Source organism: Xyrauchen texanus, chromosome 1, assembly GCF_025860055.1.
Source record: "Xyrauchen texanus isolate HMW12.3.18 chromosome 1, RBS_HiC_50CHRs, whole genome shotgun sequence".
NCBI lineage: Eukaryota > Metazoa > Chordata > Actinopteri > Cypriniformes > Catostomidae > Xyrauchen > Xyrauchen texanus.
Genome location: NC_068276.1, coordinates 57,091,252 through 57,111,092, shown reverse-complemented (window position 1 = coordinate 57,111,092; position 19,841 = coordinate 57,091,252). Strand labels below are relative to the sequence as shown.

Below are 19,841 nucleotides of genomic sequence, written 5' to 3'. Positions count from 1 at the left end.
CCAAGGGTCTGAGGTGGTTGCCCACCAGTAACTGAGCTGCTGATGTGAAAAACTTATGGTGGCCGGTGCCAGATCTTCATGTTCTGCAGCCCTGGCCTTGAGCATCTCTGGGGGGCTGCTGGCCAGGCGTTCTATGCCTTGGTGCCTGAAATGATTGTTGTCCCCAAGCACGGTGGCGCTGAACAGACCATTTTAAATGTTGTGATTTGTTCCTGTGAGCAGTGTCTGTGTGCGTTAATGACTGAGAGCGACCCATGCGTGCTGTTGAATTATAAGCCTGAATGAGGAGATTGTCAGTAATTCGGCAATAAATCGCAGGCAGCATGCATTAGGTCTCAAGGCCTCTTCCAGAGAAAGAATAAACTAGGCAATAAGTGGGTCCATTTTAGGCATCTGACCCAAGCAATAAGCATCTGCCTCCTGCATTGCCACCAAAGCCCTGCTTGCACTAGTGTGGTGTGTAAGGGATTTAGGATTAGCCAGCACTTCTGCAGCTCCTCAATATAGTCCTTAGATGGGGGGACACTAAGAGCAGAGTGTTGCGAAGCTCTTCTAAAAAAAGCACTAGTGGGGGCTGCCACTGTAGGGGCTTTGTCTAGATTTAAAGGTGCCAATGCAATGCGGAGAGCTTGTTTCACTATGTCCTGATCTAACTCTAACCCCTCTGTTGACCTTTATGCCGTGTCTTGGGAGCCTTCCTGGGAGAGGTGAGAGTGGAAATCAGATAGGATCTCATCCTCCTTATGGAACTGGCAATGAGAAGCCATCATCGAAAGGACATCATCCTCTGAGATAGATGTCTCACTGGTGGAAATTCCATTGCCGGTGCTGGCGCCTCGCCTGGTGGTAGATTTAGTATGAGGGGCTTAATCTGAGCAAACTCGTAAGTCAACGCATCCACCTTAAAGGCTAAAGGGTCTTCCTTAGCCCTCTTTCCAGTGGCGGTCCCTGATGTTTCAGCTCTTTTGCGTTTAACTGTTGCTTTTCGTGGTGGTAGTAGCGACTCCCCAAAGAGCCCTTCTATCAAAGCTAGCCTGGAAGTCCTCTGCTCCCAAGGCATGGCACTGCAGTTCATGCAGGCCTCCTACGTGAGGCACTGTTTGAGGTGTTCTAACACTAAACAGGTAGGGCAGCAATAATTTCCATCGTCTTTCTGGATTGTGGCCATGCACACAGTGCAGGCGCAAATTAAATGTTCCATGGTAACACAGATAGCAACCTTTGGAGGCCCAGTGGAAACATTAGCTGCACACCCAATGCTAGACTGTTCCTTGTATAAAAACCTGCATGTATGTGTATGTGTATATATATATATATATATATATATATATATATATATATATATATATATATATATATATATACTGTGTATATACTGTATTAAACAGCAGTGATTATAACTGATAATAGTAAATCATAATCACAATGTGCTTTAGCCAAATTAACTAATATGCTACTTACCCAAGCCACTAATCACGGACAGATATATGGAGGGGAAACACTCCCACTGCAGCATTGCCTACAGCTGATTGATCTGCAATTAGCAAGCTAGCTATTAGCGACCGCTGTATAGCAGTTCCACAGAGCGAAAACACTCTCACTAGTGAGTACAACACAATGCTGGGAGAATGAGCGCGAACTCCGAGTAAATATGTAAACAAACTCACCAGAAGAGTTGTTGTTTTCCGTAGATACCTGTAGCCTCCGTAATTCACCGAGAACATTAATGAGGTTACGCACATGAATTTGCCAGTAATCAGCTGTATAAAACTATGAATGAGTTGGAATTCAGCTTGCAATCCACCGCATTATTTTGCGAAGCTGTGAAGGATGGATTCCAAAGTTCTAGTATGAAAATATTTTTACGAGCAGCAATACGTGTATGTATGCATTTGCGTGAAGATTATAGAGACAGTAGGCCAGACGTCATGGGGTTACTTCCGTGCCATTTGGGTCACGAGTGACTTTGTTGATATTAGGCTCGACCTGTGCATATGCGAAGAGAGATACTATCCAGTGTGAAGCACTGCCTATGGCATATTGGTCAAACACTACCTGAAAAAATACAGCTTTAGGTTTGACCCTGATAAGATTGGGCTGAATTTAGAGGGCTTTTAGGAACTTTTCCGTTAAATCAGCTTAAGCCAACTTAAACTAGCTAAGACCAGCAAAACATCTCAGGCTGGTTAAAGATGTTTTGTTTGCAGCATGCAAGAAGGCAGTTTCTCAAAAAACCCTCAAAAGTTTACAAAGAGTTTACAGAAATGGAACAGAGGTGGGAAACAATGGTGAGGAAACAGACGAAAAGGAGGAGGAGGAACAAGGCAACAACACTCAATGGTTAACAGGATTTCATGGTGCATGTACAGGGACTTTCCCCACCTTGTAGACATAAAAACCCTAACTGCATTACAGATATGTGTTCAATTGAAAACACAAATAACTGCATTACAACACAGCAAAAGATGCACCAACAGTGTGGTTTTGGTTCAATTCCCAAACTTTTGTGGTCAAAGTGACGACAGTGCATTGCATTGAGCCATAACCAGTATGGCATATACAGTGTGGCAGACACAGAGGCACCATCCTCATGGACCCGGTTTGATTCAACTGGCCCTTATCCAGGTCCAACCGTTGCTGTCGGCAACTGTCTGCTAGAACCGCACGCTGACGCAATGGCCTCACCTCACAAAGAGCAGATGTTGTGCCCCAATTTTTAGCTCCCCTGGTTTCTTTTGAATGGGTGGAAGCCAAATTTAAGAGGGTCTTGCCGATGACATCACACACAGTTTGTTGCAAAAAGCATGTGCCCACTACTTGTCTGCCACAAAATACATCTGGGCGTATTCACTAGGAAGGTTTTTATGATATGCTTAACAAATGTGTGAAACCTCACAGTGTTTAGAGCAGTTTTGTCTACTAAAGTAAACAACAGACATATGCTTTAAAGGGTCAATTCAACCAAAAATGAAATTTGTCACCATTTACTCATATTGCTCGAAACCAATATTTTTGCTTCTGTGGAACACAAAATGAGATATTTTGCACAGGGGCTGCTTTCATCCACACAATTCAAATGGATGGTGTCTTATTGTCTCTATAAAGGACAAAAATACCTTGCCATCTGCCTTGGGCTGTTTGATTCCAGAAATGTTACTCCGATTCATATTTCAGGCTGAATGGAATTGATTCCAAGAGTCGATTCCAGACAAATTTTCCTGATTTGTAAAAGGTATAGGTATATATATATATATATATATATATATATATATATATATATATATATATACCTATACCTTTAAGATCCAAAAATGTCTCCCATACTAAACAAATCCACATATAAACTCTACCTGTAAAATCCATCAGGCTAAACATATAACTGGATGACAGAAATCAAGGGCACTTCCTCTGTATAGCGACGAATGTCAAAATCAATGGCTCTTTCTAATGTGAAAAGCACTTACATCTGACATAATTCTGCCAGCCTGAGTAATGATCTCTCTCACAAATATAACATTTTTATGGCCTATACCTCCAACATATTAACTTTCAGAGAGTACAGAGCAATATCCGTGGTAGAGTGCAGTAAGGTAGAGAAAAATACCTTTGAAAAACACAAATCGGCCATCATGCCGTTCATATGCTGCATCAATGTCTCCCGGCAGACCCCTCCAGAAGTGTCCGATAGGCATGGGGTAGTTATCCAGCACTCTGTTATGCCTCACTCTCCAGAACCATCGACCCTGAGGAGATAAAAAGACATGAATCAGCGACCAGATGCTGATAGATCTGAAAGGTTTATTAGTGGCATAGATGACCATGTGCAGCTGTAGTACTGCTCAGAATCAGAGGTTCTGGTTCTCCTCCAGACCAAGAAACAAGGTTTATTTGTACATCTTCTCTGCCAAGCCACTGTGTTAGTTCATCAAGGCCAACAACCTGTCCTGCACATGCTCCAAACCCAAACTGGAAGAGAATCAAGCAACAATATATAAGGAATGAGGAAGTTGGAAACACAGAATTATGCCTTTATCAGCATGCTGTGTGCTTAAACATTTTATCTATTCATTAGCTACGGTATTCAGCTTAGTGTGATAAATAGACTCAACCAAACAGCAAAATGTCTATGAAAACTCTCTAAAAATGACCAAATTTCAGCCATGCAACATGCAACTGTTAGCCAATCGACTCGCTCACATGTGACATGTTAAGCCAATCTGCTTTCATGGCGTAAGCTGATTTGTCCTCTGACTTGTTATTGGGTAGCCAATCATCTTGCATTTCTCACTTTGTCTCAAATTTAAATGGCTCAGTTTTATAGTTAAGCAGGTTTCTCTGCAGCATGCTACGGAAGTTTTTTCTCTGAAACCCACCTCCACCCCAGCTGCACTTGTCTAAGTCTGCTACACGGGGGATTGTTTGTTACACAAACGTGCAGCAGCACGTAACACATGCTCGGTGCAGCATATCTCCCGTTTTGTCTCATTGTGCAGCAGCAGCATGTCCACATGCTATCTCAGTATTTATGTGTATTTTATAGCAGTAGCAATTCTCTGTACTTGCTCTGAAGCAGCAGCGTAGCAGATCAAGTCTGTCAAGACCAATTTCCTATCAATATGTAATATTTCATATCTACATTAACATGCTAAATATTTCCGTGAGTTGTCATGACTGAACTACAAAACATTCAATTAGATTTGCACAACTGGACACGCCTCTCTGACGTAGGCAAAATGCGTTGCAGCAAAGTTTTATGCCAAACATACTATGCGCAAGTACGTAAACGCAAACGCTATGCAAGCTCGATTTTGCGCGCTGTTGAATTCCAAAATGTGTTGTGCATTCTCTACATTGCCACAGGGGCTATAGCGCTATAGCAGACATTATCGTAAACCGTTCACTTCTATGGAGAGTTTTCTCTTTCAAACCAACTACAGTCATGGCGAAGAAAGAGTTGAAGAAAATACTACTGAGCAAGTTAGTCATTATACAGTATTTATAGCACCTTAACTGAATAATAACACATCCAGTTTATTGGCACATACTTATGAAGGCAAATGTATTGCCCCCTTGAATACTGTGGTTTATTACCACCACAGTAATGCACGTGCATGTTCAACCGCTCAACTGTTAAGCATGCCAAACACTCACATCTGCATACGCGTACTTGCTTATAATATGCATCTGGTCGTAAAATTTTCTCAAATTTTAGTTGCTTGATGGAGCATCACTTTTGCAAAATCCAGTTATTCTTCTAGTCTACGTCCTTGTGATGCACTGTGTGTAGATGCCCTAAAGCATTGAAATGTAATACTTACAGTTAGGGGTTTGTTCAAATAGGATTGTTTTAATTCAAAGCAGTAGTATTAGTGACTATGCATACATTAAATACAGATGCAGAGGACAAAAATAGAACACACACACACACACACACACACACACACACTCCAATTCACAAACAAAACACACCTCGTTCTTTTAAGAAAGAATACAATCTTGCATAAGGGAACTGGTTGGATAACAGTGCTTGGGAATGGCCTTATTTCCATATAATGGATAACTTGACCACTGCAGGCAGTTAAACAGTAATACCTGAAGCAAAGGTCCATTAATAATGGCCAACAAATTGTTCTACAGTACTGCATGTCCAGTTAGGTTAGCCTTTGTCTCCCCACCAGCTACGAGAAGACTCTTGTAATTGCTAGTTTTTCAGTATTAGACCCCATAATTGATCTGAAACACTCATTTAGTATATTTTGCCTTGTAGTGCTAAACAAAGTTTAATATTGTGTCTGCACCCATCCATCCATCCATCCATCCATCCATCCATTCGAAAGTTTTGACACACGTGAATGTATTTGTGTTTCTTGTGATCTTAGAAACGTATTTGATCTTAAAGGAATGTTCCCGGTTCAACACAAGTTTAGCTCAATCGACAGCATTTGAAGTATGATATTTATTATCACAAAAATTAATTTAGACTCGTCCCTCCTTTTCTTTAAAAAATATCTGTGTTACAAGATCCTGGGTAGCTCAGCAAGTAAAGATGCTGACTACCACACCTGGAGTCGCAAGTTTGAATCCAGGGTGTGATGATTGACTCCAGTCAGGCTTCCTAAGCAACAAATTGGCCCGGTTGCTAGGGTGGATAGAGTCACATGGGGTAACCTCCTTGTGGCCAATCTAAATTGGTTCTCACTCTCGGTGGGGCACGACCTTAAGCCATTTAAGGGATTAAGAGAAAGTGCTTTATCACACCTAGGTTTATCTGTAAAAACATAAGCAGCGTTCTGGTGGGTGTTTGAAGAGTGCGTGTGCATGGAACAGACCAGGACAGCAAACATCATAGGACGGAGCCCAATAACATGTCAGCACAGCAGAAAGAATTCCACATTTCTAGAAGTACAATGGGAAAATCACATACAATATAAACTATAGCCATTTTTACACACCAATGTAAAATAGCGACTGTCCCTCACATGCATGTTTATGCGTGTGTACATTAGGGGAATCCAGGAGTTTAAAGTAAGAGGGAAAACTGTATCTGGAAATAAAGCGAATCAACAGTAGTCACTGTAACCTCCATTTCGGCTTTTTTAAAGAACACATTTCTGTGGTAATCAACATTAATTGTGTGTCCCTCTGTCAAGCTCCTAAAATTTACATATGTCACCACGGTCATTGGTCATCATCCATGACAGTCACGAGTCTGCATACAGACGGGAGGTTGAACAGCTGGCTGTCTGGTGCGGTCACAACAACCTTGAGCTGAACACGTTCAAAACAGTGGAGATGATAGTGGACTTCAGGAGAAATCCTCCCACACCATCCTGAACAGCACTGTGGCAGCAGTGGAGTCATTCCGGTTCCTGGGCTCTACCATCTCTCAGGATCTAAATTGGGACACCCACATAGACTCCATTGTGAAGAAGGCTCAGCAGAGTTTGTGCTTCCTTCGCCAGCTGAGGAAGTTCAACCTGCCACTGGAGCTGCTGACTCAGTTCTACTCGGGCATCATTGAGTCTGCACTGTGTGCATCTATAATGGTCTGGTTTGGTTTAGCCACCAAATCAGACAGAAGGAAACTACAACGGACAGTCAGGACTGCTGAGATGATTATTGGAGCCCCACTGCCCACCCTCCACGACCTGTATGTCTCTAGAGTGAGGAAACGTGCAGGTAGAATCACTCGGGACCCCACACACGCTGCCCACTCCCTCCTTGAACTGTTGCCCTCTGGCCGATGCTATTGAGCACTCATTGCCAGGACATCCAGCACAAGAACAGTTTTTACCCTCAGGCCATTTACCTCATGAACAATTAAACTATCTATATGGAGGAAAGACTGTGTAGACTGCAGTAATGCTAACCAAAAGGCTCCGACACATTTGCTGACATCATCAGTAATACAAATTAAAATGTTTTTCAAGCATTTGTATGCATAAATATCTCTTCGTTCTGGTATATGCATTCCTTCTAACTTCTGAAGCTAAACTAGAGCAAAATAATACGCCTTTTTCTTCTAATGGAAATAATTTCCAGATTAAAACAGAGGAGAATTGAACTTACGGGAAGGTTAACAACAGTTATGGATGGTGTTAACAATTTAATACTAAATTATTTTAATCTTGTTAATTTTAATCATTTAAAATGTTTTTAAATGAATTTGATTACTTTTTTATGCTTATTTCATGTTCTTAATTGGTATTAAATTTTCTTATGTATCTTGTATTTTCTTTAAAATGTATATGGAAAGCACTTTGAATTGCCATTATGTATGAAATGTGCTATATAAATAAACTTGCCTTACACAGAGAGAACGCTTCTGTCATGCAGGAACAAATCACATGACGTGACCACGAAACAGTAAACTCCAGCACATAGCAGAAGAAGTCTGATGTCTCTCCTGATTAACTCCAGACTCCAAAGACACGGCTCCTTTCCTCTTCATGGAGCTCTGCCCCATAACAAAGAACTGCACTTGGGTTTTTACGGCCCATTGCCTAACAGAGCCTGATTGAGAGCAGGCATGATCTACACCTGACAGCCACCACCTGCAGGTCAGGTCTTTCAGCTGGAACCGAGCACTATTATAGTCCCCGTTTACACTTGTCAATAAAATGCGACAATAAAAAGACAAGTGTAAATGCATTTGTGATCGGAATGTGTTCTGATCTACTTGCCCTGATCCCGACGTAGTCGGATATCAGTGTAATCTAAACTCAATCCAGCCATCATATCTGTATTCACAGGTGACATCACACAAACCCCTGCCACTATAGTTATGCTCCACTCCTCTCTCCAAAGGAATTCTTTATTTACTTATACTTAATTTAAATAAATAAAAATAAGTCTATTTTAGAGCGATTAACATATTTTATACTGTGACATCATTTACATGACAATTAAGCACATTCCCCCCAAATTCTCATTACTGTAATGTAGTGGTCGACCGATAGTGGATTTTTTTGATACCGATAACTAAGGTGGTGGGAAAGGTAGATAACCGATTAATCAACCGATAGACACAGAAGCTACAAGTCCAAAAGGATTAAAATCCCAGATGTGCATTTATTTTACAACCAAAATCCCAATAATAACAACAATCATCTACAATGTATTAAAATAGAATCACTAATATAAAGTAAACATTGTCATATGGACTAATAAATACTGTATGAGCAGTAATCAGCGATCGGTTATCTTTTTTATAACCTTTCATATTAATGATCATGAATTAGTCCAAATACAGTGTTGGTGACAGAGTGTTGCTCCGTTACAATGCGCTAAATGTAAATATTCACCAAATAAAGCTTTTTTTTTGTCTTTAAACTGACCTAATAAAGGCTTTTGTCCACAGAGGAACAAAAATCTATCAGCGTTGATTTTTTGCCAATAACCGATAGATCCAAAAAGCAACTATCGACACTGATTAATCAGTAAAAAATTATATATCGGTCTACCTCTACTGTAATGGGAAAAAATAATTATATATTATAAAAACAATGATTACCTGATCTTATCCTAATTTCACTCTTATCAAATAATAGTAAACCAACAGCAAAACGAAAGCTATAGATGTCTGCACCAATTAATGAAAAGGCTTATATTTCCAAGTAACTTTGGTGCATAAGCATTGTGTGTGAGCTATCCCTCTCTTTTGGACTCTTATTAAATAAGAAATAAAAATGGAAATAGACTGTACATTTGAGTTGATACACTGAGATGAGCACAGAATAGTGTGTTAGTAGGCGAGTGTGTGCATTGTGGAAGTCAGCAGCAGATTTGTAGGAATCCTCCGTTGAAGACTCGTAAACAACCACACTCCTGACACATGGGCAGAGACAGGCAAGCAAAACAGATACACGAGACAGGACCAACTAGGCTGAGAGAGTGAGGTAAGTACTTCACGTCAAACAACAATCTAGCAAAGATACTGTGTACACGTAGGGCTTAAGTAGGGAGTGAATCAGAGGAGAACCAGGTGCTGCTAGCATGCCAATTAGTGACATGATCAGCGTTCCCCTGGGAACAATCACTGTTCCCATGGAAACACAGATCATGCATGCAGTCAAATGCTCGGTTGTACAATGGCGGCATGAAAGCAGAATGCTGAGCCTGGAAATTGGGACACACTGATCTGCATGTTCATACGTTAATTAGTTTTGATGCTGGGATTTTTTGAAACGTTCGCACCCCTGTAGAACCATGCCTGCATCTAGCTGGCAGCTGCACTGAGATGACTGCAAAATAACAAGATACCTTATTATCTACTTATCTATTAATTTTTTATCAAATGGTAGAGTGGCCTACTAGCTCACCTTTTGCTGTACCACCATGTTCACTTAAAACTTCCTCCTGCTTTCTGGCAATGTGATGCTTAAGATTCCAAAGGGAATCTTTACTAACTCTCACAGTCTCTGTAATCCCTTTCAGTTGCTTCACCTTCCTCGTTCTTAGCTTTGATTTTTACATTTAATTTATATATAAGGTTTGAACGCCATAATCTCAGGCCTATTGCTTATTTCTCAGGTTCCCAAACCAGCATATCATGAAGCACATTCTGGGTTGCACGAGAGGCGCTGAGCGGCCTGAGCGAGCAGATTGGAATCTTCAAAAAAGGGCTCTCTGCTCAGGTGAAATTATCACCCGCTCTGCTCTCGCTCCACTTACATGCTCTGCAAGGAACAGAATAGTAAAGATCTCCAGCTCACCTTAAAAACAAACATCTCTCCTCTAAGCATGGTGACCGTGTCAAAATTGCCTTCACAGATGTTCGGGCCATAGTTATCTGGGCGGTCAGTGGTGCGAGGCCTTTCCGGCCGACGGGGAGGCGCTCCGGGAGGGTTCTTAGGAGGGTACCTCGGGTCAGACTGGGTTGGTCGCCGAGGGGTCACTGTGGGGAGAGCCTGGGTGGGAGCACTACTAGGGGGTCCTATAAGATAAAGTGAGGATAAACAGATAAAAATGAGGTTGTTCAAACCATTAACCTCAAGTTTGAGCCATAGTAATAGTGATGCTTGCATTAGCAAGCACTACTGCTAGCCTTGCCTAATAAGTAAACTGTTATGTAAATTTGCCATGACTTGGCCATGAGTTTTTGCTTCAGAAGTGTGCATGAGACCTGTTGGTCCCTCTCAGCTGAAACTACCCTCTACTACACATAAAAGAACTACTGTAAACATTATTAAAGTCCACAGAGACTGAAGAATTTTAGAGGCACGCCATGTTAATGGAATAGTACACCAACCTACCACAAAAATAAACATTTGAAACTTTACACCATAACTCAGAGTACCAGTAAAACCACATAGTGTAAACCAAAGCATACCAAAACAAACACTTACAATTTAACGTGCGTAGAATGACTCTGGACCAGACTAAACCAGAAAACAATTTGAACTGATTCATAGAAACAATCGAATTTACACTATTCAAGCATCTATTATTATCTATCATTTAAAATATATATATCTATATATATATATAACTATATTTTGCATATATATTACCCTGCCCTAATAATAGCCAATAGGCCACAGCTCTGATTGAACATTTCTTTAGACCAAGCTGAGTGCCATTCCTTCTGGAAGCACTCTTGAGTTAAAAAAGCTAGATGTGATGCAACAAATGGAACAGATTGCAGATACAATAGAGTTTTTTTTTAAAGGAATATTCTGGGTTCAATTTAAGTAAAACTCAATAGACTGCATTTGTGTCATAATATTGATTACCCCCAAAAATTATTTTGACTTGCACCACCTTTTCTATAAAAAAAAAAAAAAGCACAAATCTGGGTTACAGTGTGGCATTTACACTCACCTAAAGGATTATTAGGAACACCATACTAATATTGTGTTTGACCCCCTTTCGCCTTCAGAACTGCCTTAATTCTACGTGGCATTGATTCAACAAGGTGCTGAAAGCATTCTTTAGAAATGTTGGCCCATATTGATAGGATAGCATCTTGCAGTTGATGGAGATTTGTGGGATGCACATCCAGGGCACGAAGCTCCCGTTCCACCACATCCCAAAGATGCTCTATTGGGTTGAGATCTGGTGACTGTGGGGGCCATTTTAGTACAGTGAACTCATTGTCATGTTCAAGAAACCAATTTGAAATGATTCGAGCTTTGTGACATGGTGCATTATCCTGCTGGAAGTAGCCATCAGAGGATGGGTACATGGTGGCCATAAAGGGATGGACATGGTCAGAAACAATGCTCAGGTAGGCCGTGGCATTTAAACGATGCCCAATTGGCACTAAGGGGCCTAAAGTGTGCCAAGAAAACATCTCCCACACCATTACACCACCACCACCAGCCTGCACAGTGGTAACAAGGCATGATGGATCCATGTTCTCATTCTGTTTACGCCAAATTCTGACTCTACCATCTGAATGTCTCAACAGAAATCGAGACTCATCAGACCAGGCAACATTTTTCCAGTCTTCAACTGTCCAATTTTGGTGAGCTCTTGCAAATTTTAGCCTCTTTTTCCTATTTGTAGTGGAGATGAGTGGTACCCGGCGGGGTCTTCTGCTGTTGTAGCCCATCCGCCTCAAGGTTGTGCGTGTTGTGGCTTCACAAATGCTTTGCTGCATACCTCGGTTGTAACGAGTGGTTATTTCAGTCAAAGTTGCTCTTCTATCAGCTTGAATCAGTCAGTCCATTCTCCTCTGACCTCTAGCATCAACAAGGCATTTTCGCCCACAGGACTGCCGCATACTGGATGTTTTTCCCTTTTCACACCATTCTTTGTAAACCGTAGAAATGGTTGTGCGTGAAAATCCCAGTAACTGAGCAGATTGTGAAATACTCAGACCGGCCCGTCTGGCACCAACAACCATGCCACGCTCAAAATTGCTTAAATCACCTTTCTTTCCCATTCTGACATTCAGTTTGGAGTTCAGGAGATTGTCTTGACCAGGACCACACCCCTAAATGCATTGAAGCAACTGCCATGTGATTGGTTGATTAGATAATTGCATTAATGAGAAATTGAACAGGTGTTCCTAATAATCCTTTAGGTGAGTGTATAAAGGAAGTGAATGGGGAAAATTTGTAAATGTTAAAATACGCAATAGACCCATTCACTTCCATAGTAAGTGCCTTACTGTAACCTCGATTTTTGCTTTTTTGGGGATTTTTTACAGAAAAAGACAAACAAGTCGAAATAAATTTTTGTGGTAATCAACGTTATGCCACAAATGCTGTCGATTGAGCTTAACTTGTATTAAACACTGAATATTCTTTTAACTTGGCATAGCGTCTTAAAAACAGCACTCCAGCACAAGATGCTGAAAAAAAAAAACAGTAAGCTGCGGTCTGTTTACATCAGATATCAATTGCAAAACAATGCAGACGGTAGCAAAAAAAATATTCTTTGTAAATTGCCCCTTAATTAATCAGAAATAATCTCTTTAAAAATTACAGTTAAATCATTTTGAAGACAACATAGGCATCATGTTACCGTAAATCTGCTGAACCCCACGGAGATCATCTTCAGGAAGCTCAAAGTTTTCCGTGTCCATCCACTGATAGAAAGGAGCCATAATAGCCAAGGGATTATTGGAGTGTTCCAGTCCAAGGGCATGGCCCAACTCATGCACAGCTACCAGGAACAGATCATTACCTGCAGAGAGAAGAGAGAGATATTAAATATCACATGCTGAGGTATTAGAGAAAGCTACTGGTCTGCAATGAGAAGAGGAGGTGATTTACCGAGGTCAGTGGCAGGGGATGTCTGATGCAACCGCTTATTAATCTTTATTCACTCTGGGGATCACAGCTGCACTTTATGTGCACTCTAGCTTGAAAACGTATGATATACAGCACATCATTACAATGTGCTGCAGTTAATGCAACTGAAGTGCTCACATTAAACAAACTTGCCACTGGCACTACAGTAGCTTCAGATAAAATGAGGAAAAGGAAAGAGTGCTAAATTTAGTTGGCTGGGTAAATAGGATATATGAGTCTTATTTACCCAGGATATATGAGTGAAATGGGGAGTGTGGAGGGTTTAAGGGTTAGCTAGGGCCAGGGTTTCTCTGTCGCTTCCTTCTTAGTGCAAAGATGTGCTCTTACAGGTTCCACAAAAGGAAATAATTCATACAGGTTTGTAACGGCATGACGGCGAGTACATGATGACAGATCTTTCATTTCTGGGTGAACTATTCCTTTAAAGCCTGATTTCAGAGGTTTATAACCCTGACAGGATCCATTATTAGCCAGCGTAGACAATCCTAACCATCTCCCCAAAGGCCTTATGAAGTAATCAGGCAGTAATGTTGCTTGTTCAGGGTTTTTTTTTTAGAAATGTAACATCATTAGCCCTAATAACTTTGTGCAAATAAGAAATGTTCTACTGAATGTCTAATGCTTTCAGACAGTTCAATCAATGATGGCTTTCACAGACACGCGCTCCAGCCCCGTTCAAAGCAATGGCCATGATTTTTAAAAGATTCAACATCTCTCCTCACAGCTGTGATACAGCGACCGAGACTTCAACCGTTCCTAACAATGAAGATCCTGTAGCCAGACATTACAAACCTATGGAAACAGCTCTGGAAAGTCCTATATATGTGTTATGTGGTGCTTCCTCAGTGAATGTTGCACTGAGATGATTTTGTTTCAAGTCCACAGTGTGTCAGGAATGAAATGACAGGTTATTAGTTGAAAGAGTGGTGATGTAATAACAATTTAATGGAGCATTGCAAACACCAGCCATCTCATGATTAACCTTTAGCCTATTCATGTGACTACAGTTAAAGGAAGGAAGAGACAGAGAGCCTCTGTGGCGTAACCCTAACAACCAAAAATGGGCTCAGTTTTAGTAACAAATAACATGTCCATGAACTTCTTTTCCAACATCAAAATGTATATGTGTAAGTTATATAAGTAAACCATTCATAGGTTGATTCCCCTTAAAACTGTCAACAATGTTTGTCTGAGCATCCCAAACAGCCCAACATAGAAACAGTGGCTCAACCAATGGCATTAGGCAGGACTATCCATTTGTTAGACCAATGGAAGACCGGGGAAGTACTTGGTAAACCTGTTAATAAAATTATATTCCCAACACATCGTTTGGTGACGACAGAGTTGCAGAAATGACACACTTCCCCTTTAAATAATCCCGCAATGTGACAAATGAATTATTTTGGAAATCAAATACTTCACTATTATCTAGGCTTGTCCAAAACTCTCACCAATTCATCATGTCCCTCAATAGCTCACATGGTCAAGCATCTGTCTCGAATGACATCAACCACCTCCACAGAAGCGTGTAAACCTCTGATCATTCAATCTCTAAGCATTTAGAGAGAATACAGAAAAAACTATGCTTGCAAATGTGACCTATTTCTTGCTTACACACTGTAGGAGTCTGCAGTTGATTTCAATTTTGGCAACTGACTTGGGTGGACAAACGTCTAATCATTAGAAAGACTTTATGGTGAACTTTAAGTGAATACGGTTGTTAAAGGTGGGTCAATGAAATGTGAAATTGTGTGACAATGCAAATAAAATGCAACCATATTATGTTAAGCATATGTTAAGCTCTGAATCAGAAAATAAAAGCAACTCTTCCCTTAGTTCGTAAAAATGAATAAAAAATGCATTTTCAGTAATGCACTTACAATGGAAGTCTAGCAAATAAGCATTCAGCACCATGAATCAACATTTAAAATATGTGTTTACAAGAGACCAGATTGATATAGTTGCTATAACCAGAGGAACGTGATGGACAAGTCAAAATACTTTTCTGAAGTAATTGAAAGCAGGCCACAAATAAAGTCCATGTAACTTGTATCTTGAACTCATAATACTCCTTTAAATAGCAAAACACACTAAGTTGACTCACCCTGTAGGTTTTGTGAGCCAATGGTCCATGGCTCGTCAGAGTCAAAGTGAGTATCTCCACCCATCCCTGGACCCGGGAAGTAGGCATGTGCCAGGAAACCTCCCTCTCCATCAAACGGTGAACTGTCACCATGGAAACCAGAAGCAAAGAAGATCATAATATCGGGCTCCTTTCGACGGCCGTATTTGACCTCCCGGAAAGGGATTTCATCGAATGTGAGTGGCGTCACCTTCTCCCACACCTTGAAGGCCTTCCGGATGGCTTCATATGAGTTGTACTCCCCGATCTTAGGGGTGTAGTTCTGAATACTGCAGCCATGACAGATGCACATTTATATTTGGGATTAAAATTGCAGTGGACTGGCTATATGAAGGCAAATCGCTACTATTGATATAGAGATAATTGGATAGAGATATGGCATTGATATGACACAAATACTGATAAGCCTATTTAAAAACACACCTGAAAGTTAAGTGAGTCTTGTCCCACTTGTGGCCCGTGAGAGCATAACGCTTCCGCCGCACATTGGTCTTGATTTGACCCCCAAACTTGTCTGGGACGCCACAGCGTGGTCTCTTCATGGCACTAAAGAGAGGTAACATGGCTAAATGTTGTCAAGAAAGGTTAATAATCACTGTGCACCTGGTGGGCTTCAATATCATTGCATAAAGAATCTGCTTATTTTCAACTTAACACAGATATGACATAAGTAATGCATTACCAGACATTCCACAACCAAGAAAAGTATTACCTTAGATATGAATTTGATAATAACCCATAATATTCCTTTAAGGTGACCTCTGTTTTGCCATGTTCAATAACAGATTTAATGGGACTTAAGTGCTTCATGAAATCATGTGATATGGGGTGAGTCTCTTACTCAATGGTGATTGGGTCCAACTCTCCAGTGATTTCCAGGCCATAAAAGCGCTGCATATCGCTGATGGCATTCGACAGGATTTGAGCCGAGCGCATGGTGGACATCTGCCTACTGGCCTGCGGGAGGTAGCCGTACAATCGCAGCCAGGACTATGAGAGAAACAGGGAGAGAATGAATTAAAACAAAAATATCTAATTTGAGAAATCAAACTGTCATTGATCATTTGAAATACATCATACATAGACCTATGAATACATACTGTATCTTTCAGGGCTCAAACCTTCCTCCCTAGACTTGGAAGACTATTAATTGAAACTACACCACAAAGTGTTTAGGAGCAACTTACATGTCAAAGGCATCTATTCAGTGTTCAAATACCTGCTCTCCTTTGTCATTTTGCAGTTATAGAGGCAGGATAGTATTATTCTCATAGTATTATTGCTAAACACCAGGAATGCTCAAATAAGAGTAAAATGTGAGAAAGTTCACCAAACTTTGTGCCATTTCTAACTGGGTGTAGCGTGTGTTCTCTGCATATAATTTACTACTGGTCAGGTTTCTGCTCTTAGTTTTGTCTTGCTGACTTTTGTGGCAGAGCCCTGACACTCTTGTCTTGTTAGTCTCTTTCTTGTATCTGAATTCAGCCACTTTAGTTGGTTTGAGTTTATTTATAGGTGGTTGAGTCCAGGCACTTCCTGTTATAGCTACTACTACAATTTTGATACCATCACTGCATCCAAATATCCATACTTCCCTACTATAGAGTAAGCCAAAAACAGTATGGCAATGGAGTTGTATTTACAGTTTTCATGAAGCAGTAAGCGAGAAGTACGCAGATGACATACTATTTCCATACTAAGTGCGGATCGACTTGACACTTAACAATCCCATAATCCCTCAGGAGCTGAGGCGACATCCCTTTCAAAACGTGCTCCATATACCAAGATAATTGTTCCTTGTGCTTAAATGGTGCTTGTTTTGCAGAACCAGAGCAGATAGTTTTCGCGGTTGTTGTTCTTACGTCATATATGTGGGTCACAAGACAATGCCCACATCCCGAATGAAGTATGTCCGAAATCTATTTATGCTACTCGCATGCATACCTAAAAGAATGTACTGTTTTGCTGGCAGATAATTACGTCTTTCATTAAATACCGTACAGTATGCGGTTTTGGACAAGGGGCATGTTTTATAAATGTACACTTTGCTAAGCCCCCAAACCCCCCCCCCCCCCACTCGCACTGACAAGCTCTACAGATCTCCCCATAGGAATGAATGGCAGATTGCAGTGAACAGCATGGTTTTTGGCAAAATATTCTCATAAACGATCATCACAATCACATGTTATAACTGCTTATAACATCTCATAACACACTCGGCCATCTTAGTATGCCCAACTTCACATAGAGCATCAATGACAGACAGGAGAAAACACCAGTTTCACCATCTCTGACCTGCGGTTACGACAGTTGCCTTTCAGCCTCTGTTTTGTATCTTACCTCAGTGTCAGTGAACTTGTTTACATTCAGCTGATCTGTTCGCTGGTGAAGTTTGTTAGTGGTGGATACTGTTTGCTATACAGTAGATATGCATAACTTGCTCGGGCTTTCAAGAAACAGGAAAAATTCCCAACTTTAAATAAAATAAATAATTGCATGTGTAGGACATTTGCGTTGTAGGGATGTACATGCAGATTTCAGATATAAAATCGTGATTGAATGACTAATGTTTACTCGCTGAAATTAGATGATATCCTATTAAGTCAATAGGGACATTGGAATGTTTGGGCATAGCAATATGGCGGTGTAGTGGCTTCACTGATATGACGTCATGAGCAATCCAGTTATATACAGTATATACTGTATCAGTACAAACAATGCTTGTCAGAGAAATGGCGGTGGGGCAACCGCTGTTTCGACATTATTGGTTGGACACGCTTTTAAGGCGGGTCTTAGCGATGGGTCAATTACCATATATATTTTGATGAAAAACTCATATCAACAGACCACTAATCTAAATAGCTTATTGCAGCAGCGCATCCCACTATGGTGTATTTTTTTCCAATCTCAGAAACTGAATCCAGTGTTTTTGAGTCAAAAGCATTACTGTTTAAGTTTACATTTATTTACATTTATTCATTTAGCAGACACTTTTATCCAAAGCGACTTACAAAATTAGGAAGTATACAACTTAAGCGATGCATCTTAAGGAGACAGTAACATGATAAGTGCTGCATTACAAGGTTTCAATTGTATCAGAAAAGTACTAGCCAGAGATTACTGTGAAACAAGAATTTTAAGTGTAGTGTCATTATAAGTTCGCCCTATGAAAATCGACCAACTAGATCACGGGTCGCCAGGTGTCTCCCCATTCACCAACAAATGATTGTTGAAATCTTTCTAGACATAATTTTCCTACAGAAAGTGTGAGTGTGATTGCAAAGCTTGAAGTCAGTGGTTTTGATTTCCTTTCTCCCGAATTTGTCATACAGCCTACTCCTGGTGAACAAGGTTTGAAATGAACACCCGGCAAATGAGTATTTTGTCGATGTACCAGCCACTGTGGAAGTCGATCTGTAAGACTTCTCGGAGAGATATATTACAAGAAATTAGACACAAAGAATCACGTTTGACGAAACGTGATTATATTTTGAAGAACAGACAAAAGAAAAGCCGCCAATGCACGTCTGATTTGATATGTGTGAGCAGTGAGCTCTGCTGTTTACGAGTGCAATGAAAGCACTTCTCCAAGACATGCACATGCATAGTTCTTAGCCTTGTTTCCTAATAATATAATAATAACTATTGATTTTAGCTGTAAAGAGCATTTTCTATGAGTGATTTTATGAACATTCGCTATTTTTTGTGTGCCCAGGGTGTGAAACAGCATCCACCGCTCTCCAAATGTGACGAGGATCAATCCAGTTTGCGAGCTCCTCTTTCAAATGCAGGTATTTTATGCGTGAGTGCTTTTGCTCATCTACCCGCAACAGGTGGGTGACCTGTAAAACATCTCGGAGTGACACATGACAAGAAATGCTGTTAGTCAAAAAGACGCGGTTGAAGAAACACACTTTATTATATTTTTAAGAACAGACAAATATAAAACGTCAATGCTCGTGTCTGATTCACTGTATGTTCAGAGGCGTGCAACGGGGCCTGTCTCGTGGAACAAGCACGTGTAAAGTGTTATCACTCTTAATACACTTCTGTTTCATTCAACTGAAATCTGTTTGCAAAAATAATGTAGTCTATGAGAATCTCGTGAGATGCTGTGATGGAGCAGTTCACTCTTACACATTGTGAACGCAACTCTGCAGGTTCAGTAATGCTATATAAAATTAGACACGTTCACCTTGAACCTAAAATTTTGTTTTATTTTCTTTTCTTTATGCAGCATTAAATGTATTAAAAAACGCAATACAAACACATTCGATAAGAACACACATTTGGCAGCATTTTTTGGGAACACAAGGGAATTTATTAGGCTTTATTATGATAATTATTATTATTATCTATACAGTTATAAATGTCTTTAGTTCTTAATTTGTAGGCTAGTAGTAATGTTTCGTTAATGGATGCTTTCGTGACGCAAA

The 19,841-nt window shown here is 40.5% G+C and overlaps 1 protein-coding gene across 1 annotated transcript in view; it reads right to left on the bottom strand.

The window, feature by feature from the left end:
- LOC127654533 (matrix metalloproteinase-15-like) overlaps window positions 1–19,841 on the bottom strand; it is a 44,196-nt gene that overhangs the window by 8,373 nt on the left and 15,982 nt on the right. Inside the window, exons 3-8 of the mRNA XM_052141768.1 lie at window positions 16,247–16,395; window positions 15,829–15,951; window positions 15,367–15,674; window positions 12,973–13,134; window positions 10,215–10,435; window positions 3,605–3,743 (exon numbers count right to left, since the gene is read on the bottom strand). Of these exons, the coding sequence (XP_051997728.1) occupies window positions 3,605–3,743; window positions 10,215–10,435; window positions 12,973–13,134; window positions 15,367–15,674; window positions 15,829–15,951; window positions 16,247–16,395 (1,102 nt within the window). The remainder of the gene's footprint in view (window positions 1–3,604; window positions 3,744–10,214; window positions 10,436–12,972; window positions 13,135–15,366; window positions 15,675–15,828; window positions 15,952–16,246; window positions 16,396–19,841) is intronic.